Source organism: Mastomys coucha, unplaced genomic scaffold (assembly GCF_008632895.1).
Source record: "Mastomys coucha isolate ucsf_1 unplaced genomic scaffold, UCSF_Mcou_1 pScaffold6, whole genome shotgun sequence".
Lineage (NCBI taxonomy): Eukaryota > Metazoa > Chordata > Mammalia > Rodentia > Muridae > Mastomys > Mastomys coucha.
The window spans coordinates 90430259-90454680 of record NW_022196912.1 but is presented as its reverse complement, the minus strand read 5'-3'; the positions used below and the strand labels follow the sequence as shown (position 1 = coordinate 90454680).

Below are 24422 nucleotides of genomic sequence, written 5' to 3'. Positions count from 1 at the left end.
AGGGTTTCTCTGAGTAGCCCTGGCTGTCCTGGAACTCACTCTGTAGACCAGGCTAGCCTTGAACTCAGGGAAATTTCCATAACATTTCTTTTTTTAAATTTATTTTTACTTTTTTATTTTTTTCTTTCTTCTTTTTTTAATTAGATATTTTCTTTATTTACATTTCAAATGATATCTTCTTTCCTGGTTTTCCCTCCAGGGGAAGGAAAAAAAACCCTGTTCCCTCCCCCTTCTACTACTCACCAACCCACCCTCTCCCACTTCCTGGCCCTGGCATTCCCCTACACTGGGGCATAGAACCTTCATAGGGCCAAGGGCCTCTCCTCCCATTGATGACTGACTAGGCTATCCTCTGCTGTACATATGGTACTGGAGCCATGAGTCCTACCATGTGTACTCTTTGGTTGGTGATTTAGTCCCTGGGAGCTCTGAGGGTACTAGTTAGTTCATATTGTTGTTCGTCCTAAGGGGCTGCAAACCCTTCAGCTCCTTGGGTCCTTTCTCTAGCTCCTTCATTGGTGACCCTGTGCTCCGTCCAATGGATGGCTATGAGCCTCTACTTCTGTATTAGTCAGACACTGACAGAGCCTCTCAGGAAACAGCTATATCAGGCGCCTGTCAGCCAGCACTTGCTGGCATCCACAATAGTGTCTGGGTTTGATGACTGAAAATGGGATCCATAACATTTCTTGAGGTTGGATGATTTTACATACTTAAGTTGAACTTTTGGTCTTGACTGACTTTAATAGACTGCATATTGCTGTAAAGCAATGGTGGTTTTTTTTTTTTGTTTTGTTTTGTTTTTTCCTTGTTATATAGCTTACAGTCTAATTGTGAAAGGCGATGTGTATTCTGTGGAGTATCATCTCTCTTCAGTTTGGAGACATTTATGGATCTTTATTGTTATCACTTTATACACAGCCTTGTATCTTTATGTCACTTATGACCTTAAATATACTTGACTTTGACCTCATTTAAATCATTGATTAGAATCATCATATTTGTCAAGGCTGGTAGAGGCTTATAACAGGTTTTTTGAAGTGTTCTCTTCAAAGCAGATTCATGCATCAATAATGACTGAAAGTCAGTTTTGTTTATAAGGACAGCAGAGAGACTGGCAAGGTACCTGTGTTCACTGCACTTCCTTCGTTCTTGAGCTGTGTAACTTTATCATTTAAAGAAGTGCCACACACCTGCAGCCTCAGCCCTTGGGAGGCCTTCACAGGCTCCAGTATGGGGGTTTGAATGAGAAATGTTTCCCGTAGCCAACCGTAGTCTGGTATTCAAACACTTGGTTCCTTGTTAGTGGAACAGTTTGGGGACCTCTGGGAGGTGTGGCTTTGCTGTGAGAAGTAGCTTGCCAGGGGCAGGTTTTGAGATTTATAACCTCTCCAGTATCCAGTTCTTTCTTGCTTGCAGTTTTGGATGTGATCTCTCAGCTTCTTGCTTCTGCTTACCTGCCTGCCACTTGTGGTCACACCTCTCCCTGATGTCACAGACACTTATTCCTTTGGAGCCAGAACCAGAATAAATTCTTATATCTACAAGTTGCTTTGGGTCATGGTATTTTATCACAGCAACAGAAAAGTAATATACAAGGAGAGACTGTCTTAGGAAAATGGGGGAATGGGGGAGTTGGGGCAGTGAAATACTGTTCCTTAGCCATGTGGCATAAAATTGTAAACTTGTAGGGCCACTGTTTGATCCTGGCTTGGGTGCTTGTAAACTATGAGCTTGGTCAACTATCCTAGGGTTATTTCCTAGACAAAAAGATGAAATACAAATAGTGAATCTATCAGTATCTGGTAGGTTTTGGCCACTTCCTTTTTCTGGTCTGATCTACTTGCCTTTTCTCCAGTCTGCGGAAGCATACCTTTCATCTCTTTGTCTATCTCTGAGCTCTTTGGTGGTTTGCTCCCAGCTTGGGCTCTGCTGGGGTTCATAAGCCTTTGGGACTTAAGGAGCTCCTCTGATAATTGCTGTTACCCCATCCCGACCATACCCCTCTTGCTCTGCTGTGCCTTAGCTAGAGGTGCTCAGCTTGTTGGTGCTTCCCACTTGTGATTCCTATGGAGGCTTTTCTCTACCCTCCTCTGTTCCCGCTTACTTTCCCCACACCCACACAGTGTCCAACCCTTCTGTGCTTTGTGCCTTCATAGGACTTCATGGGAAGTCCTCATACTCATATTTTTCACAAAACAAAATAACATTTGTATTGAACGTTTTCTTTGAACAAACCTTATTTTCTGATTTCAACCAGAGACTTACTAAGTTAAAACTTATTCTAGCCACAAGATTTATACTTGTTTTTTATTGCAACTAAATGTAATTCTTTTTCTTTTCCTGGGTCTCTTCCCATCAGTGAATACAAAACCAAAATAAGAATGGAGCTGCTTTACCATGCTGTAGTGGTCGGAAGGAAGCTGCACTGTAATGTGCTATAGAACTGAAGAGGGACTCTTCTGCATGCCTGCAGCATGTCCTAAGCTCTGGTTTACTCATTTACACCATGTAGATTGCAACATCAGCAGGCTAGTAGTAGGCAAAATAAGAGACACAACCCAAGTGCAGTTGCTTGATCTGCTTTGTTTATTTGGAAGTATGGATACACAGAGTTCTTACCTTCAGTGTAAAACACATTATTGATGCTTCTGAGACTCAGTGTCTTCTTAAGTCACAAGTGGGCTTCTTATGGAATGACTGTACAAGCCACTTGCTGGTTCTATGTGGGATCTCAGTGTTATTAGATACTCATCCTTTCAGACCCTTTTTATCTTGCCATATTTGCTTGGTCCTAATATTAATTAAAAGATCACCCTTTGGAGTACTCTTTTAGTGCTGTGAGTTTAACCCAAGGCTAAGCATATGTTTTACTGCTAAATTGTATTTCTAGTATTTAAACAAAAATTTAAATATATCTGAAACTTAACAGTAAAATTTTACAGAGCATTGAATGAATGTTAGAATGCAGTATATTGTTAGATTCATATAATCTCTGAGTTCATTTGTATATTTAGTATAGTTTTTTTTTTTGTTTGTTTGTTTTGTTTTTTCCCTTCGAGACAGGGTTTCTCTGTGTGGTTCTGGCTGTCCTAGAACTCATTCTGTAGACCAGGCTGGCCTCTAACTCAGAGATCTACCTGCCTCTGCTTCCTGAGTGCTGGGACTAAAGGCATACACCATGATGCCCAGCTAGTATATAGTTCTAATTAAAATTCTGTTTTTTTTTTTAATTTAGAATTTTTATAGTTCATGGGATACACTTTTGAGAAAGATATTTAATAGGGTACTTTACATAATTAAATAGTTCTCAGTACTGCCTCATCTAGGCCAGTGAGCAAGCCATGAGTCTGGGCTCCTTGGGCTTTTAAAGAAAAACTAGAGGTCTGGATTATGAATGGATTTCCAGACAATAGCCTGTCTTGTTGGGTTTTGCTCCAAAGTTTTTGAGTGTTTCCATTTGAAGGGCCTTGTTATTCATCCAGGAAAATTCTGACTGCCCTACTTGAGCAACATTCTGATTTTTATGAAGTTGAGATTTACAGACCCTCTATCATTTTAAAGATGTAATCATCTAATCTTTGTTATAAAGATGGCTACTGTGTAGCATACCATATATGTGGCTGCGTAGCTTTTAGATTTATGTAACCTGCAGGCCTGTCTTAGCTCATGGAACAACATTTGTTATCAATTAAGATAATTTTCCTTTGCTTACAGGGTCTTGGGAAATGGCTTCTTCTGACTGCTGTCCCTGTCCCTCCTTTTAGAAACAGGCTGATTGCCAGCCTTAGACTGTTTCCTCGGGTGAATCACTGTGGCTCTTTAGCAGCATGTTTCTAAAGATTGCCTTCAACTGCTCTCTAAATCCGAAACAGTCAGTGGTTGCTAAGAGACACAAGTCAAGAATCCCTATAACATACCTACTGCTGGAGATAGCTATTTAGTAATTTGTACTTCACATTTGCAGTTATTTTTAGACCAAAGTGGCATAATTATTATGCAAATTATACAAATCATTAAGTTTGACCTCAAAAGTGATCTTTTGATGTTATGTTATGTTAAGCCTCAAGATAAAACTGGACATAGCCCAAACCAAGCTGTGAATGACTTTTAGCTTCTTGTCTGAAGTAAGATCCTTGAGAGTTTGAATCCCCACTCTAACACAAAGATATTTTCCAAACAAGTTCCCAGAATATCTCAGAGTGTGTACATTTGTCTCCCAAAGGCCACAGCAAATAAAACTAGAAAATGTATTTCTGCCTGGCGTGTTAGCCTCACCAGCTAACAGAACACCTTATTTCCTCCTCATCTCTAGTCCAGCATTTAACTCCAGACCTCTATAAGGGACCAGTGAGGTTTGCTGTCGAGCTGGATGATTCCCAGAACCCACACTTGAAGTGGAAACTTAAGGGTTCTTTGGAAAGTTGGTTGGATGGTGTTTTGCTGGGTCAAACAAGTGAAGGAATGTTTAGCTGAGGCAGACACAGGAGAAAGGATGTTCTGCTAAAGCAAGCACATGAAAGGACATGTGATGAAGGATTATTTGCTAATTACATGAATGTATTTGTTCTGCCTTATATTGCATAGTTGAGCTTCATTTGTCAGGACTCCCTAGAGAGAAACACACCAAAAAGCTTCTAGTGGTATGCTTCAGATTCTTGCTGCTTCCTTGGACTCCAGGTGATTGGCAGAGTGATGTCAGCTGACATAGACACATGTGCTGAGGCAAGACCTGTGGAGGGCACATGATGTTTGGAAAGTGTCTTAGTCAGGGTTTCTATTCCTGCACAAGCATCATGACCAAGAAGCAAGTTGGGGAGGAAAGGGTTTATTCAGCTTACACTTCCATGTTGCTGTACATCGCCAACAGAAGTCAGGACAGGAACTCAAGCAGGTCAGGAAGCAGGAGCTGATGAAGAGGTCACGGAGAGATGTTACTTACTGGCTTGCTTCCCCTGGCTTGCTCAGCCTGCTTTCTTATAGAACCCAAGACTACCAGCCTAGGGATGGCAGCACCCACAAGGGGCCCTACCCCCTTGATCACTAATTGAGAAAATGCCTGACAGCTGGGTCTCATGGAGGCACTTCCCCAACTGAAGCTCCTTTCTCTGTGATAACTCCAGCCTGTGTCAAGTTGGCACAAAACCAGCCAGTAGAGAAAGTATACAGAAATGCAGAGATGGAGGCTGCCCTTGGCTTGTTGATAGAGCTAGTTGTGCAATGTTTGTTGGTCTCATGTGTACATCATGTGGTCCAGGGGCTCCAGGGGACTCAGCTTTGCCTTTCAGAATAGCTGTTGCCAGCAGAGCCAGAAGCATGGCGCTTGGGTTGTAGTGCTGTGTCAGTGTGGAGGAGGAGGACATCTACAACATCTAGCTTTATTCACTATCTTTGTGAACTTGTCTTTTGTAAAATAATGCATAGAAAACACATGTGTGGTGCATGGTAGTCAGAGGATAACTTGCAGGCATCAGTTCTCTCCTTTCTACCAGATAGAGCCTGGGGATTGGATTCAGGAGTTTATGCTTGGCAGCAAGCCTAAACCCACTGAGCCAGCTTGCCTGCAACTAACTCACCACCATAGCGCCCCCATCTCAGCTTCCCTGACCTTGGGTCTTCTTGTCTTTACTCCCCAAGTGCTGGGATTATAAAGCACGTACCATTACACTTAGAGTTCTTGAAAATTTCTGCTGTTCTCAAAAAATGCTGCTTTCTATGGAGAAGTATGTAAGTTTTTCCTCTCTCAGGTCCACTGTAGTTGTGACATAAAATATAATTAAATGAAGGCATACTGTTTGTATTTGTATGACTGTGTGTGTGGTTACGTTTATACCACATGTACTGTAACTGCCTTTCTTTTATTATGGAGTAATTTGTTGTGTTTCTTTTAGGGTGAGGTCAACTTTTTTTTTTTTTTTTTTAAGACAGGAGGCCTGGAACTCACTATGTAGATCCTCCTGTCTCTGCCTCCCAAATGCTGAGATTAAAGGCCTGCGCCATTAAAACCAGCTCGTGTTTCTTTTTAAAAATGTTATTAGTTTGTTGAGAATTTTGTTTGTGCTTTGATAATATTCCTACCCCATTTCCTCGATGATCCCTTCCCCACCTACCCAACTTTATATTCTTCTAAGAAATATTTAAAATAATTTTAAAATACAGATTTATTTTTACTATTTCTTTATGTATATTTGTGTAAATATGTGAATATGCTTGTGGGCACATGCACAGGCAGTAGAGGACTTGGGATGCCCGAATTGGATATTAGGATCAAACTTGTGTCCTCTAGAGGAGTGCAGGGCTTTAACCATTAAGCCATTTCTCCAGCTCCCTGCCCCACCTTTTTACCCATACAGACCAATTTGTGCTGCCCACATATTCTTGGATGAGTGGTCTTCCAGCAAAGCATGATCTCTCCCCTCTGAGAGAAAACTAACTATCTCTTCTGGCATAGAGCTTTTTTAACCCTAAAGTTAACAACTGCCAGGTGTTTCACCTGGTTCTTTCCTCTGTTGGTCAGCTGTTCCTCCTTATTTCTCCAAGGAGAGAGAGAGAGAGAGACAGAGAGAGAGAGAGAGAGACACACACACACACACACACACACACACACACACACACACACACACACACATATCCGTCTGCTGTCTTTTTCCTTGTAACCTGCTCATCCTGTTCTGATCTGTACTGGTTGCTTCCCTCTCTGCCCAGTCTCATCCTAAGAGCTCTTTTTGCCTTTCTTTGGGACATACATTTGTTCACCTTACTTTCTCTCATTTGCTGCACCTTACCTCTTGATGTTTCATAGGAAAGCATGAATGAGATGCAAATTCTTGGAGATGACTTGTCTGATAACATTTTTACTATTTACATACATTTCACACATATACTTAGCTACTCACATACATTGTTTTGGCAATCTATCCTGAAGTATTTAAGGAATTGCTTCATTGACTTATGCCTTCCAGGGTTGGTATTGAGAAAATGAGCATAGTACAATTCGTTGTCTTTTTAAAGATCTGTCTTTTTGAAACCTTCATTTCTTGTGCATGAGCTGTCTTTAGAGGAACACCTTCCTTCCCTACCTCATGATTCCTTGGGGAAATTGCACTGAGTGCTTTCTCAGATCATTTGCCTTCTTTACGTTGTTTTTCTGTCCTCATGTCTTTCTGCATTGGTTGGTTGGTTGCCTCATCTCTGCTCTGCTTCTGGCCCTGTTGTACAGCTGCTCTTCCTTCATGTGCCCCTCCTGACTGGCAAGCTACTAGTTTTGCCACTTGATGTTATGGTCCTTTTGCCAAGATGTGTATTTTCTTCTCATTTTGACTTTTAAAAGCTCTTTTTTTTAATTTTGTGATTATCATCTGTTATAGCACCTTCTCTTCTGTTTCAGGAACCTAATAGAGTGGGAGCTCTGAGAATGTTAAACTTTTTTTTTTTCAAGTTTTCCCTATTCCTTGCATTGTTCTTTTTTCTTCAGAGTTGCTCATTTGGTAGACTGTCTACTGGATCTTCATAATAACCATCATTACCTGCTCATCTACCTAGACCCACTTTATGCTTATGCTTGTGGGTCATGTGCATTGTGTACATGTTGTGTTTACAGCTGTGGTACTCTGCAGTGGTGGCCACAGCAGGATAACTGAGCAGGACCCTGCCAGCCCACTGAGAACCCCTAGGTTATTATTATGCCTATAGGTCATTCCTCAGGATCTGAGTGTCCCTCAAAGGAGACCTACTAATCTTCTGCCTTACCCCGAAACTGGGAGCTTAGAGAAGAGTACTGGCTAAGATCTCACTGAAGTATGCAGGGTTTCAGTTACTTCTATTCTTTCGGTAATGCTTCATTTAGCAGAATTTGATATCTGAGACTGGACACTTGTCTTGTTGTCTAGCTTTAGATCGTAACTAGTTAGAACACTGAAACGCACAGGGGTGCAAAGGGTATTGATGATACAAACTTTGAAACTGCTCTGCCGGGTGCTTCTCATTCCTGGGCCATCAAATCTAGCTCATGCCTTCATTCTTAAGCCTCTAAAGCTTCTCTGGTGGGAACTGGCACCTTGTTAGTGTTCCTCCCTGCTGGGAGGATGGAAAAACCCTTAGCAGAAGGAGCGAGAGGAAACTGGGGTTGCTACTTTTTGTCCATTTTTTCATGTTGGGAACCCCACACAATGTCTGACAGTCTGCTCTGTTCTCCAGGCCCCTCTGCTGAGGGTTGGGGTTGCAGTAGGTAAGGTAGGGGGGTTGAGGTGGGAGGGCATGGTGGATGTTTATATTTTCATTCTAACACAGTTTACCTCTGTTAGACTCGGGGAGGCTTTTTTTTTTTTTAAGTTGGATTCAGCATGTTAACATATCTTACATATCTATCTTTGCTCTGTAATCAATTTGTAAACGCCAGGTTTTCTTTGACAAGTTGCTTGTGGTATGGTAGATGACATAATCTATGGATGTGGAGAATTTGTTGTGGAAATCATAACTCAGTCTGCTTTTCCCCTTTGGCCTATATGCCATTATACCTTGTTTTTGCCAACCCCACCATAATGTTGTCAGAACTGTGTTGTACAGGCCAGCAGGAGCAGCTGAATATCGAAGCTCATCTTTCTTTGTTGCAGAGGACGGTGCCTTTAGCAGGATTCTGCAAAGATCCTCACTAAGACAGCTTTTTCGTTCTTTTTGTTTGTTTTTTGAAAACCTAATGAAATATTTAGTTAAATAATCTTTGTTTAATTGTATAGCTGTTAAACTTCAGATTAGCACACCAGAAACCCAGTTGATTCAAGTTTTGCTAACATTCTACCCCACAAACGTCCTTATATTAGTTGCATGTTATTCATTAAGCCCTTTCACTTAAAGTAGAAACCCAATTAAAAGTAGAACTTAAAATGGTTAATAATTTCCATAGACAAGGACTGGAATGCAGTAGACAGGTTAGATGTCTTGTGCAATTTTGAGTATCTTATATAAAGAGATAGATAATGAGTTGGTCCGAAGCACACATTCCCCTCCCTCTCCTCTCTGGCCTGTTAAAGCCATGTGCCCTTGTTTAGTTAGTAGAATGCTTACCTGTGCAAGTAAATTGTTAACTTGCTGGTTGCCTCCCATTGTTAGCTAGAAGTTTGTCCAGCACTCTGTGTGCCCAGCAGCAAGGACATCTATGGCATGAGGAAAGACCTTAGTACATACTTGTTTATTTTATTGCTAAATAGGCAGAGATGTGACAGTTATTGCTAAGTGTCGTCTGTCTGGCAGGCTGCTGCCTTGCCTGTTCCATATCCCTTGGGAACATTATACTAGTTTGGGTGTGATTTAAGTGTCTACCCCCAACCCACCCACATGCCCCTCACCAAGGGTCTTTTGCATTTAGACACTTGGTAGTCATGGTGATAGTTTGGAGAAGTGACGAGGAACCTTTAAGATGTGGAGATGAGTGGGAGGTCCCTAAGACATTTGGGGCACACTCTTGGTAGGGCTTATAGGACACCAGTCTCTCTTGTTCTATGTTCCTGGTTGGAGTTGTAATGTACTCACTTCCTTGTTGCTGTATTGATCACCCCTTTATCAGTGTGGTCTAGGGTAGCCATTGCTGTGAAATTTTTTGTATGCTATGCCATTTGGACAGTAAGTCTTCAAATTTGAGGTTGAAAAAAAAATTATTCTTTTTCATAAGTAATTTGTTATAGCAGCAAAAAGCTGATAAATATAAACACTTGTCCCAGTTCGTGTGTGTGTGTGTGTGTGTGTGTGTGTGTGTGTGTGTGTGTGTGTGTGTGTGTGTAGTGTATAGTGTGTGTGTGTGTGGGGGGGTATCACCTATCATCCTATGTATCACTTTCTCTGGAAGCCTTCTCTATTATTATCCTTCTTCCAAGTGGAGTTGGAACATTTGTACAATATATTTGTACAATATCTTGAAATACTTGTGCTCTTGGTTTATTTTTATCCACCATTAGACTGGACTGTGAAATCAGAGTATATCTGACTTGCATATCACCATATCCCTGGCACCTCCTTGCCCATTGGCTAGCCCCCAATATACACCAATAAATATTTACTCAAAATACTCAATTTAGAATGAACAGATAGAACAGATGATGAATGTGAGCATTGGGAAGCCAAACTTATACACTGGCTCCCTGTCCAGGCTATTCTTTAATTTTTACTTCCTGCCATATTTGAAGTTACTTTATTTTAGTTAATACATTTTGCCCAGAACTGTCTTTCATCAAACAAATATGAAACAAAATGATGTCCATTTGATTACTGTCCCCTCTTTGTTGTCAGGTTCAGCTTCACAGCTCCATCGAATGGACTCATTTATATGTAAATATATAATCATATATGCATAAACACACATGTATAGCCTTTTGTGAGAATGAAGGTAGGCAGCCGTTATTTGCATGCTGAGTTGGCTTATTTCTTTGTAATTGTTATTGTTCTTCACTCTGAGAAATTTTCCCAGTATCATTTTTACAAAATAGCCGATTTGTTAAGTTATAATTTATGTAACATAAAGTCACCCTTTTTGAAGTTTACATTTCAGAAGTCTGCATCTATATGTCTAAATGTATGTATGGGGTTCAGGTGTGTGTACACATGTATGTGTGTACATATGGAGGCTGATGGTCATTCATTCCTTGGGTGCTTGTCACCTTTGTTGAAGACAGTACCTGTTACTGGCCTGGAGCTTACTGGTTGCCTGGCCGGTGAGCCCCATGCATCTTTCTGTCTCCTCCTCCTGGTGCTGAGATCATAAGCATGTACCATCCAGCTTTTCACATGGGCTCTAGAGATTGACCCTGTATCTCCCACCTCCCCAGCCCTCCAGTTGAGTAATTTTAAACATATTTACAGGACTGTGCAACCATCCCCAATGTTTTCAGTTCAGCTAATTTTGTTTTGTTTTGTTCATTTCTTGTCAGAGTTTAAAAAAAAAATCACTTGATTTGGAGATGTGAAGATTCTTCTTCTTTTTTTTTTTTTTTAAAGATTTACTTATTTATTTTGTGGTATGAGTACACTGTAGCTATACAGATGGCCGTGAGGCATCATGTGGCTGCTGGGAATTGAACTCAGGGCAGCCCCACTTGCTCCTGCCCTGCTTGCTCTAGCCCCGCTCGTTCTGGCCCCCTGGTTGCTCCAGCATAATACACTGTTGCTGTCTTCAGACACACCAGAAGAGAGTGTCAGATCTCATTACGGGTGGTCGTGAGCCACCATGTGGTTGCTGGGATCCGAACTCAGGACCTTGGGAAGAGCAGTCAGTGCTCTTACCCACTGAGCCATTTCGCCAGCCCGTGAAGATTATTCTTATGTTTTCTTTATCTTTTACTTTTGTTTTTAGGTTGACTATCCATTATGAATCCATTTGCATTTGTTGTATGAGCTTAAAGTCTGACTTAACATTTTATATGTATCTGTCTGCTTGTCCCAGCACCTTCTTCACTTGGAGACCTTCTTCTTGAAGTGTCTTGGCATCCCATGGAGACAGTTGACCATGAATTTGAAAGTGTTTTGTGGACTCTACTCTGTTTTCCTGACTTACATATCTATCACATGTCAGCAGCATACACTTGTTTACTGTAGCTTTATATTGAATTTTAAAACTGAGATTGTGAGTCCTCTTACTACCAAAATTGCTTTGGCCCTTCTAGGTGACTTATATAAATTTTAGCACCAACTGATTTTGTTGTTGTTGATTGCCTGATAACCAGGTCTTAATTTAGCTGTCTTTGAACTCCAAGATCTTTTAGTCTCACCTTGCTGAGTACTGGGGTTATAATGCATATAGTCATATATATGTGTATATATAATATACATATTATATATGTAATGTGTACATATATAATATACATATAATACATATATGTGTATATATAAATGCATACACACACATATATATGGAGAGAGAGAGACAGAGAGAGAGAGAGAAAGAGAGAGAGAACTCTGTCATTGAGCTTTATTCCCATCTCTTCAACAAGTGTTACAAAACAAGAACCTTGGGATTTCTTATAGGAGTTAGATTGAATCCAACATGGCCTCTGCTGCTTCGCTTTTGTTTTCTCTCTCATGGCATAAGACTTGGGACCATGTTATGAGAATTCTGTGGCTAAAGTTGTAAATGATCCAAACCTAAATCCTGCCATTCATACAGCATAGTACATGTTTACTTTGATGAAACGTACACCCTGAGCATACTTGTATAACAACTCAGACTAACAACATTGCTAGGGTCATTGGGAATTTCAGTGTCTGCTTTGGGTTAGGTTGTTTCATCTTCTTGGGCCTCTGGTAGAGCTGAGGGGCTTAACTTGGATTTATGTTTCTGTTTGTACTGAAAAGCCCAGATGTTAATGACGTACAGTGTTGAAGGCTTAGGACTTCAAGCATTCAGTGGCTTCACATCCCCATGCTGATGCTTCTCACTGTGACATCACCAGCAAGTTACTTTTAAGCTTTCTGGGCTCCAGTTTGCTCATCTGCAAGGCAAGGATAAAACTACCTCACAGAAGGACTGACCTATGTAGATTGCTTAGAAAATGGGCTATTGATCATGTGAGCACTGCATTGGCTGTTAATGCTCCTGCAGCATGATCTTTTCCCTGGATTTAAAACCTTTTTCTCAGTGTAGCTGGCTTCCCCAGAGACTACTGCTGTGCTGAGTGTAACTTTTCTTAGTAGCTTTTTGAAGAGGGAAGAAAGGAACAGAGGGATTGTAAATAATGAACAATAGAATTTTTAAATTCTTTTCTAAAACCATCTCTGACAGCCTTCTATTCTACTCTCATTTATAACAGCTTTTGGAGCTATTTGACAGTGAAGACCCTCGAGAACGGGACTATTTAAAAACAGTCTTGCACAGGATCTATGGCAAGTTTCTCGGGCTTAGAGCATTTATCCGAAAACAAATTAACAATATTTTTCTAAGGTAAGTTGATGGTGGGCAATCAAGAGAGTAAAGTTGATGTTTTTGGAAAAGCATTAAGTAAACCTTCAGTAGTTGAAGATAATATGCTAACTTCTTCTCCTTCCCTTCCCTATCCTTTTACCCCTCCCCCTCCCTTCTCTCTTCTTGCTCTTCTCAGGTTTGTTTATGAAACAGAGCACTTCAATGGTGTAGCTGAACTGCTGGAAATATTAGGAAGGTAAGTATTTGCTATTAACTGTTGCCTTCAGGTGAGCCTCATTCTGCAGAAGGGAATGCTGGCTGACCTGGAGCTCTGGCTCCATGTACCTTGGCCTCTCATTTGTGCTTAGCCTGTTTCCCAAGTGGCTCTAAAGGGCTAACTTTGTTCTTTGTTCCATAATTACATATTGTTAACTCCCCCACAATGACCCAAAGGAGCTCACAGTTTACTCAGTGATGGAGTCTGATTGGGTGTCAGGCCAGTGACAGCAGAGCACCTTTTTCTCTGGGCCTACCATGTAGGTCACCTGTCCTTTCTCATGTCTGCTGAAAGCAGGTTTGTAATGAATTGGAAAGACTGCATAGCCAGGTGTGGAGCTGTAGGCAGCTGTTGCCCTTGGAGGTTGAGCCAAGCAGCGGATGTAGCTGGGCAGAACAGTTGCTTAGTTTTTCCTTCTAATAAGAAGAGGAAAAGGTGTGATCTCCCTGCTTCCTCTCAGTGATCTCCCAAGGCTGGCAGAGGTTTCAGGAATGAAGAGAAATGGTGTCTGGAGGTGGCAAGGGTGTTGAAAGAGCAGGTCAGCAAGGTGACCTGGAGATGGTCTGCTCTTGCTTTAAGAGAAAGTTAGTGGTGGGCAGCTGTACAGAGGAATAAAGGAGGACAAAACATGGGTTTGATGAGAAGCTTTGGAGCATATCTGCCTGTTTGCTGGATGTTTATAATAAAATTTACTTCTGTTAAAATTCCTGCTTAGTAAATGATCTCTGTTGAAGTAACTAAAAAAAGTCTTGAATGTCATTGGTGGGAGGGGCAGGCTATGTTTTTTGGACAAATATAAATTAAGAGTTAGCCAGCTCATAACAACAGCTTGTCTGGGTTCAGTGTGTGGGTTAACATTGCTAACCTCTCTTCTCTTCTCCAGTATTATCAATGGCTTCGCTTTACCACTTAAGGCAGAACATAAACAGTTCCTGGTGAAAGTGTTGATCCCTTTACACACTGTCAGGAGTTTGTCACTCTTCCATGCTCAGGTAGGACTTTCAATTCAAACTGAGTTTCCCCTGTGGCCAGGGTTGGCTGTAAGCTTGCAGTCTCCTGCCTCTTCCTCCCGAGTGCTGGGTTCCAGGGTGAGCCACCACACCTAGTTTTAAGTACACCTTCTGAAACAAAATGAAAACTTTGGGGACTTCCTGTTTCATAGGATATAGGATATTATTCCCCCCCCCCTTTTTAAGTAAAGGTATGTTAAAGCTTAAAAATATTCCCCAAGAAAAGTATGAAAGTATGCCCCCTCCTCCAGTAGAATCATGGAACTGTTTTAAAGGGAGGAATAGGCTTTGCCCTGTGTTATTTCATAGCAGACTTCTGTGTTCACAAGGTTCTCTGCTGCAGAGATTGCCCATAGTAGGATGCATGTAAATGTAAAGCATATAAGAGTATACTAGGGCGAGGCATCTCTGGGCCTTACCTACCAAGCTGAATGTGCTTGAATACTTAGTCCTGCCTCACTTTGCCCTGGGCTGTTAGCCGCCCTCTGCCCCCTTCTGCTTCTTCACAGCACTGCAGTCTTGCAGAAGTAGTCAAACCTATCAATATTTTCACATCGTCCTTTTTATAAATCCCTTATTACTTAAAAATTAGATCTTTTGGGGTGTGGCTACCTGCAGCTGTAATCTCAGCACCTAACAAGTTGAGGCAGAAGGATTGCCTTGGCTGTATAGTGTGTTGTCTCAGAACAGATACACACCTAAACAGAGGAGTACTGATAATCAGATGCTATGTTGCCCTCACTGTCACTTCTGTGCTGAGCACTGCACTCGTTGCATGGTAAGCATGTCACTGGAAGGCATAATTGATGGAGTGGTATTTTTAAGTTCAATGTTCTAAGACTCTGGCTCCTTTCTCTTTTGAGTTTGCATTAAAATATAACACATTTTTCTAAGTAGTGTTCCTTCTTAAATGTGAAACTCTGTATTTTGAGGAAAGAATTAGTCCAATATGTTCCAGATTTAGCACACCATCAAAATTTTGGTTTTTAAGAGGCTAGGTTTCCTGTTCAGGAATTTTTCCTAGCCCTTTAGAAGATGTCTTTAGTCTGCGCAGTGGGATATAACATTTCATGGTTATTTGAAAGCATTCCTGTTGAGACTGGGAACACTCCCCAGATTCTGACTTTGGCAAGTGTAACCTTTGATCTCTTCAGGAAGCCTCCTTTTCAGGTTCCTCTACAGGCATTTGCCTGGGTTTTTACAAAATTCTTGCTTCCCCACAGAAGCTGAAGCCCAGAGCTTGAGGGCTAGCCCAGACTTGACTATCTGAGATCTTGTCAGGCTGCCCTGCCTTTCAGTAGACTCCAAAACCTAGTTTCAGAGCTCTTTAAAAACAAAATTCCTCTGGAGCCTTGTTACCTTGTCACTGACTTGAAAAACATAGTTTAGCTGCAGTCTCTGCTGCTCAGGAAGCTGAGGTAGGAGAATCCTGTGGAGCTCAGAAGTTCCAGACTAGCCTGGGGAACATAGCTGGGTTCCAATTCTTTTCATGAGGGTTCAAATGAAGTGATTGTGAGGTTAACCCAGAGTCTGGACGCTTTGGAGAAGCGATGCTGTGTGCTTCCACCTTTCATTGGATCGAATTAATGCTCTGTCCTTTCCACTCCCTTCCTGTTCAGCTGGCGTATTGTATAGTACAGTTTCTGGAGAAAGACCCTTCCCTTACAGAACCAGTAAGCTTTTTTACCTTTCTATAATGTGAAAAAAAAATTAAGAAAAAAAATCTTCATTAAAACGTCAAACATTAAATACCTCAATTTTTTTCCTTTTCCTTTTAGGTTATTAGGGGGTTAATGAAATTTTGGCCTAAAACCTGCAGTCAAAAAGAGGTAAGTACTTAACCTCAGAGAGTGCCAGCGGTAAAGGAGTGCTTGCCAAGCTCTAACTGTGAAGCCAAGCATGCATGAGCATATGCCTCATCTAAACCTGGCTTTGTAGTTCTGTGGCAGGCAGTGTTCTCGGTTTTACTAGTGATAAAACTGAAGCTTCGAGAAGTTAAGTAGCACACCCAGGCACACTAAGTGAGAGAGCATGCCAGTAGACTAGAACCTGCCTCCTGAACTCTGAACCCTGGGCTTCTCTCCACTGTAACCCTGGCCAAGCCCCTCCATGTGTCTAGTTACTTAGCTCCATTGAGGTCACTTTTGTAGTGACTCTGTAGCATGAAGGTTTGCTGTCACTATAGATAGATTCCTGAGCATCCTCCTCCAGTCCCCATGTTAAATTGTACTATGGGTAAGGGCTTACAGTGTATAGTCTCACAATATACACATCAGACCATTAGCTTGACACACTGGGAATGAGGCGCATACAGTCACCTAAGCATGTGTGTTTGTAGGGAGTCCCCAAGTAGTAGCTTGAATGGATCCTAATTGTCTCCACCCAGATCTGAAGCCCTCTCTTAGCCTGGAAACAGAGGCCACCTTTAGCTTTATGTCACAAGAGAATGTCTGTATCTTATAAAGGATGGGAGTGTATAGGAAGAGCCTCTTCCTCACATGAGCTGTGAGTCTAACCCTAGTCAATACAGCTTCAGCAAATCACCTCATTTCTTAACAACATGAGGTAAAGGGAATCTGTTGCCCTTTGTACTTTGAGATACGAAAGAAGTGTCATCCTTCATTTTGTTGTTGTTGTTGTTGTTGTTTTTTGTTTGTTTGTTTTTCGAGACAGGGTTTCTCTGTGTAGCCCAGGCTGTCCAGGAACTCACTCTGTAGACCAGGCTCATCCTTAATATTTTAATTGCCCATTTAGCTTTCCTAATGTTATTTTTAGTGAATAACGTCTTTATTTATTATTTTTCATTTTGTTTATATAACTGTCTAAATCTATTTATATTGCTCCATTGTGTGATCTTCAAGCTTTCTTTTGCATACAGCCCCGAGTCCATGAGATTCACTGTGCTCTAGAGAGAGGGAGAGGGAGACGGAGAGTGTGTGCACGTGTGCTCATATAAGCATAGGAAACAGGTCCACGTGTGCGATGTGCTTATTGTGCTACCTTAACATGAATGAGTTTGCTAATAGGGTGACAGTTGCCTGTCAAGTGGCTGTATTCTGTTGTGGTGGTGTGGACATTTGTTTAGGAATATCAGTCATTATTTTAAAAACTGGTTTTGGGTGGGATGTTAAATATCTTGGTAGCTAGCAGTGGGCAGAGCTCCAAAGGCCTGAAAAGGGAGAGGCCAGTAATTTGCTCTAACAGAAGACCCTGTGCTGAATTCTTTGTGAAGCGGGTATGTTCTTTGTATGTATGGCAGTGGGTAGGGTATGCACATGGAGGCTAGAGAAGAACTCTTGACACAGGGACTTGCCATAGAATTTTGAGCTAGGCAGGCAGCCAGCAAACCCTGGAGATGCTCCTGTCTTAACACACCATAGCACTTGGAGTTGCAGGCATGTATATTGCCTGCTCTGTCTTTTTATGTGGATGCTGGGGATTTGAACTGAGGTCTTCATGTTTTCATTGCAAGTACTCTTACCCACTGAACCATCATCCCAGGCCAAAACAAATAGAATAATGTCTGGATCACTTGGTTTTTGATGTGTTTTTTTTTTCTTTATGTGTACATTTTTCTTAAAATAGTAAAGTTGATCATATGGAAATTTTAGTAGTAGTCTCATATCTTATGTTTTGTTCCTATTTATAGGTCATGTTCCTTGGGGAGCTGGAAGAAATCTTGGATGTGATTGAACCGTCACAATTTGTTAAAATCCAAGAACCTTTGTTTAAACAAATTGCCAAGTGTGTTTCTAGCCCCCATTTTCAGGTTAGTAGTAAAGAGAACACCAGTCAGTGTGGTGTGTGCCATGTGAACTCATTAATTAGGCTAAACTTCATTTGTATTGGGGGGAAAAAACCATCATGGACACAAGCTACTTGAAAAAAATGTTGTTCTTTTTTTTTTTAATTTTTAATTCTGTGCCTGTTTGTGGGGATGTGTACATGAGTGCAGCACCCAGAGAGGCCAGAGGGATCTCAGGTCCCCTGGTGTTGGACTTATAGGTGGGTGTGGCTGGCTGGTGTAACTGCAGGGTACTGAGCCAGGTTCCTCTGCAGAAGGTAGTCAGAACTCTCTTAGTGACTCTCTCCAACCCTGCTACTTGATCACAAATTGTTACCTGATGTTGAGCGTCTGCCTCTAACAGGCTCTGTTTCTTAACTTCAATTCCCATAATACCCTGCAGGAAGGCATGATGTGAATACCAAAGCTGGAAGCTGTAAAATAACTGAACTTGGGTAAATTAGATGAAGTGAGCTGCTGGGGTTTCCCCAGTGTATGAGAAGGAGTAGTCAGTAATCTGAAGGAGGAGGGAAGAAAAGCTGGGTGCTGTCCTATCTAGGCCTGTGCATGCCTTGCTCAAGATCTCAAGTGGACAAGGGAAGGTCGGTGGATTTTTATTTTAAAGGTGGCTTATTGCAAAAAAGGCTAAAGCCCAAGACCTTTCCACAGGCTGCTCTGCCTCCTTGTGGCTGCTTGAGGAGAACACAGGGAAGGTGCTCTTGGTGTTTTCAAGGAGGTCCTGGTTACAGTGCTGTGAAACCCATACAGAAGAGAACAGGACCAGAGTTGAACACAGTGCTTTATCTTACCTGGTGGCTGTCTTACCAGAAGTCCATCTTACAAATCTCTCAGACTCATCATACTGCCCCTCGTTTGAAAACCCTGTTCAACAGCACAAAAGCACACTTGTAATTTGATGGTGGGCTGTCCTTTAAGCTGGCAGGTTGAGGCCCTAACTGTTCCTGTTTTTAAATCTAAAGACATACTAGTATATTAAGCTAGTGCTTAGGCCACACAGAACAAAAGGAGGAAAAGTAGATAGACCTCACCATTCTGTGAGGTGTTCAGACTAGACACAAATAGAAAAGTTCAGAACAGTATATAGAGATTGTGCACACTACACTGGAAAGGCTTCAATTTCTCAAGTCTGTCAGTGTGAAATCTTGTTTCTTTTCGTTCTAAATCATGATTTCTCAATTTATATAAATAAAAGAAGCCATTTGAGTTCTTCAAGTCCAAGGTGAGAAACTTAGGCCCAGCAGATGAAGGTAGAGTATTGTGGACAGAGAACAGGATACAAATCAATAGGCAGATGACCTCCTCCTCCAGCTAGATCCCATCTTTGAGGCCTCACAGCTTTCCACGTAGCATCACAGGCTGCAGACAAAGCATTTACACATAAGCCTCTGGGGACATTTAAGTCCCAAAGGATAACAAGACCTAAGCCAGACAAGTGGCTCTGAAAGCTGAGCTGATGACAGTGTGTATAGGGAAGATTGTGGAAATAGATGAGATGTGTAGACAGACTTACAGAGAAGACAAATTAACAGATAGGGAAAAGCCCCCCAAAAAAACAAGAAAACTTTTCCTCCCCAAACTGATGAACCACCTGGCAATTTCCTGAAAGATCATAAATCTTACAAAGTGTAAAGAGCTATTAATATTTAATTATACTTTTGATTGAATGATTTAAAATTAGCCTTTTCAAATACTTGTGTTTGAAAAGATTATAACTTGTGTTATAATTGTTCTGTTTCTTTCTTAAAGGTGGCAGAAAGGGCACTCTATTATTGGAATAATGAATACATCATGAGTTTGATAGAAGAAAACTCTAACGTCATCCTTCCCATCATGTTCTCCAGCCTTTATAGGATTTCAAAAGAGCATTGGAATCCGTACGTCTTCAGTTTCCTTCCATCCTTCCCCTTCCTTCCTCTCCCGTTGTCTTATGTCCCTTCCCCTTCTTCTTTTCATTAGTAGAATGTCTGGCAGCTCACTGTGCTACAGATGCTGTTAAAAGTGTTAAAATATGTACACCTTGTTAAGGGTGTACACATGACAAGATAAAAATCCCTCAGGAGATGTGCTGGATTGAAAATTAAATATTTTAACAAAATAGTGCTGTTTACTTAAAATATCTTTTTAGTTGAGAGGCCTTATGACCTGTCTGAAGGTAGCCAGGTGTGCTTTGGGAATGTGCTGGAGCCCCAAAGGATGTGTATCAACTGGCAGGGCTTAAATTAAACATGTTAATTTTTTCAAGGCAGGCCATACTGACCTGAAACTCATGGTTCTCCTGCCTCAGCCTCCTGAGTGCTGGGGAATGGCTAAACTTGGCTTCAGATAGATACTTAGTGGAGTTTGGTAGATGGCGGTGATAGAGAATGCCTCTTTAGACAGTGGTCCGTTTTTTTCCATGTAAAAAGACACACAGGTGTTAAAAGTACCTGTTGAGTTCGGAAGCCTGCGGGCTCAGGAAGGCAAAGGCATGCGGCCTTTGAGGGAGCAGTGCTAGAGACAAGGCTTGAAAAGGAAGTGAGGCCCATAAGAGCCTTCACCAATGCCAGCATCAGGAAATACTGAGGGGCTCTGAAGAAGTGGTCTGAAGAGATTTACACTTGATAGGAAGATCCATTTCCCAGCAGCCAGCTTAGTAGATTTTTGTAGTGGGGACTAAATTTTATAATCTTTAAGGACAAGTTAAATTTTGCCCTAGGAGAGTTAAAATATTTTATATTGAGATGCTTTTGCATGTTTATCTCTGAAATAAAGGAAAATTTTATGTGGCATTGAAGAATTATTAAATACAATTCAGTCTGTCTTTTAATTTTTTTTGCATGGAGTTATAAAATAACATTTTTTCAATTTCTAACTATAATACTTTTTATATTAATAGAACTTTGAAAAAGAGCTACGAAGCCCCATTGTAGAGTCTTTCAGAGCAGCTCTAGGCAGTGTCAGCTAGTGCCAGGATCCAGTGCTTCTCCAGTGTTCTCACGAGAGTCTGGAGAGCAGCTCTAGGCAGTGTCAGCCAGTGCCCAGGATCCAGTGCTTCTCCAGTGCTACCCTTGGGAAGAAGCCCATTCCTGAGCCTGGCTCAAGTGTCCCTTCTTTTGGGCTCCAAGAAGAAGCTGGGCAGCAGACACTGGACCTCCCACTAACATGGACCCTCCCACTAACAGGAGCTCTCATTTTTTAGAGATGCCTTCTTAGTAAGATTGGGGTGTTTGTTGCAAAATGCAAGCCATCTTGAAAGTTTTGAAAAGGAAACACCCTTTTTTTTTGCATGGTCTGAATCTTTCAAGTCCGTACCAGCAGTCTTCACACCGTCCAAGAGTGTGTTCTCCTTGATAAGAGAAGTCCAGCAGCTTGGCGTTTCCTCCATAGCCAAGAGCATCTGGCAGCAGCTTGACAGTTTTCAGCGTGAATATTGGGTCAGCAGGAAGGGTGAGCAGGAACAGACAGACTGACTCAATCACACGGAAAAGCTGCTTGGAGCGCTTGGTAGCCTGTCTTTGAGCACAAGTGATTTAGATACTCATTTCCACAGGGACAGCTTCTGATTTTAAATAATTACTTTGAAAGTAATTTTTTTTTTTTAACCACTGGTACTTGTTTATAGCGTATGACTGCTCTGTCTGTCTGTTTCTCTGTTTTAAGATAGTATCTAAATGTATATAGCCCACAGTGCTCTTAAGTTCTCAGAGCTCTTACCTTTACCTCCCACGTGCTGGGATTATGGGTGCACATCACCAACTGGACACACACACACACACACACACACACACACACACACACAGATACCTGCCTGAGCTATCTCCCCAAACCTTAAAGCAGCTTTATCTTATACTTGCTTTTTGTCATGCATTGGCCATAAGCATATCTGCTCTAGGTTGCAATAATTTGGAAGAACAAAGCTGGGTTTTAACTTTGCCATCCCTTAGGAAGATTGAACTCAAATCTCTTGATGTGGAAATGAACCGTGTAAAAGGGAATGGGAAACCAGGTCTGCTAATACATGCCCATAATCTCAGCACTAGATAGGTGGAGGACTTCAAAGTTATCCTCAGCTACACACTAAGTTTGAGGCTGGCCTGTGCTACATGTATGTGGGAAAGGGATTTGTAGGGGGCAGTAAGGGTAATAGGTTGGGAAAGAGGTTGGATAGTGGGTTACGATGATTGGAATGCACTTTAGAAGTGAGTTACCTTATCAAAGGAAAACACAGTAAAAGTTTGTACACTAGAGGAAGCCTGACTCATGCCAGAGCTGTCCTTTGGCTTTCTAGTCAGTCCCCCCTTGTGAAGACTAACTGGTACATTCTCCTTCTTTGCCTCACAGGGCTATTGTGGCGTTGGTGTACAACGTGTTGAAGGCATTTATGGAAATGAACAGCACTATGTTTGATGAGCTGACAGCCACATACAAGTCAGATCGTCAGCGGTAACTTTTTAAAGCTCTTTTGTCTGCTGTGCATAAAGCTATTGAGTCCTACCCAGCTGCACATCAGATCATAAACAGCAGTTTCTTTATTTACCTATTCCCTTTGCATGCTCCTTAGCTGTGCCCCATTAATGCACCACCAAGTAAGATGGTTTTGTAATGGTGTGATTTTGATGAAGCCTGCTTCCCTTCTCTCCTTATTTTCTGTTTACCACAGGTTAAGAGCCTGGCATATAAGTGAGTCCTTCAGGATCACTTCAGGGAACCATTAGGTAGTCCTGTGGGCTGACTCCTGTTGCTAACACACCAAAACTAAAATTGGACTAATGTACTTTACTTCAGCTCAGGAGAGGCCAGGCACTATTTGTCCAGAACTTATTTTCTAGTCTAGAAACCAACAAATTCACCATAATTTAAAAGAGAAGTGAAGAGAATATAGACTCTAGTAGTCTAGTATTAGAAAATACTAAAGTGCTTAAGGCTATATTTTTATTTACATGGTTCTCCCATTTTATTTTTATATTATAATTATTATTAATATTTTGTTGTTTTGTTTTTCAAGACAGGGTTTCTCTGTGAACTCATTTTGCAGTTCAGGGTGGGCTCAAACTCAGAGATCTGCCTGCCTCTGTCTCCCAAGTGCTGGGGTTAAAAGTCTGAGCCTCTATGTCTGGCCCAAGTTTTATTTTTTTATCCAGTATATTCAACTTTCCAAAAGAGGGTTTCTGTTGCTGTGAAGAGGCACCAGAGTAACTCTTATAAAGGAAAGCATATAATTGGGGGGCTAGCTTATATTTCAGAGGTTTAGTCCATTGTTATGTCAGGAAGCATTGCAGTGTGCAGGCACACACGGTGCTGAAGATGAGAGTTCTATATCTGGATTCCCAAGCAGTAGGCAAAGAGAGACACTGGGACTCTTTTGAGCATTTGAAACTCAAAGCCCATCCTCCAATAAGACCACACCTCCTAAAAGTGCCACTCCCTGGTGATCGCGCCTTCAGATCTGTGAGCCTAAGGAGGCTATTCCTATTCACACCACCAGAGATATAATGCAGAGACTAAGGAAAGCAAAAAAAGTTCATAGGCATTGGTTCTCTGGCTTGACTCTGATCACATGAGTGTTGGTCATAAACCATGGACTTAAAGAGTCCCAGAGTCGGTGTGTGGTGTTCATGCCTTGGGCTTGTTGAGCCCCATGGAAGGATGTTGTCTCTGATTCTCTTGCTTCTTTGCTTTCCTTTATTTAGAATGTGTTAGTTCTGTTTTATTGAGGAAGAGGGCAATGAATAGGACGGTTTGAGGACAGAGGACCAAGGACCAAGGCAGAGACTGATTTTAAGTTACAGATATGTGGGTTATGGTGAACAGTTTAATCACAGAATATGGTTTTAATTACAATATTATTTTTGAGGTAAATGTCAATTCTTTATTATACTTGAAACCTAAATAACTATTAACTCACCAGGTTATCATATGTTTAAAATTACTAAATTTGTAATGACCCTCCTTACTCTACAGTTGTTAATATCTTTAAAAAAGTTATTGTTGTTGTTGTTGTTATTATTATTATTTTAAAGGGACAAAGGGAGACTGGAAAGATGGCTCAGCTATTAAGAACACTTGGTGTTCTTCCAGAGGAACCAGGTTCAAGTCCAGCACCCATAACAGCTTCCAAAAATTGTAAATCCAGTTCTAAAGGTTTTAATGTGCGCTTTTGGCCTCCTTGGGGATCAGGCATGCACACAATACATGCAGGCAAAAATAAACACATTAAAACCAAAACCAGACATTTTTAAAAAGGTAGGGGTTTGCTAAGGGGATATTGGAATACCATGATAAATCATTGAATAGTGTATAAGATTTGTCTGTTAGGGCAAAAGAAATTTCTGTAACTGTTATTATTCTAGTTAAACAGGGATTACATCTAGGCAAACTGTCATTAAGAATAGTGAAGGAAGCCGGGCAGTGGTGGCGCATGCCTTTAATCCCAGCACTTGGGAGGCAGAGGCAGGCGGATTTCTG

General features: G+C 41.4%; 1 protein-coding gene across 3 annotated transcripts in view; it reads left to right on the top strand.

Moving 5' to 3' along the window:
* The window catches only part of Ppp2r5e (protein phosphatase 2 regulatory subunit B'epsilon), a 159589-nt gene that overhangs the window by 129452 nt on the left and 5715 nt on the right, over positions 1 to 24422 (top strand). For all 3 annotated transcript variants that reach the window (XM_031356244.1, XM_031356242.1, XM_031356243.1), the window contains 8 exons: positions 12795 to 12925; positions 13083 to 13142; positions 14047 to 14155; positions 15793 to 15846; positions 15952 to 16002; positions 17823 to 17942; positions 19725 to 19852; positions 22299 to 22400. In XM_031356244.1, coding sequence (XP_031212104.1) covers positions 12795 to 12925; positions 13083 to 13142; positions 14047 to 14155; positions 15793 to 15846; positions 15952 to 16002; positions 17823 to 17942; positions 19725 to 19852; positions 22299 to 22400 — 755 coding nt within the window. The remainder of the gene's footprint in view (positions 1 to 12794; positions 12926 to 13082; positions 13143 to 14046; positions 14156 to 15792; positions 15847 to 15951; positions 16003 to 17822; positions 17943 to 19724; positions 19853 to 22298; positions 22401 to 24422) is intronic.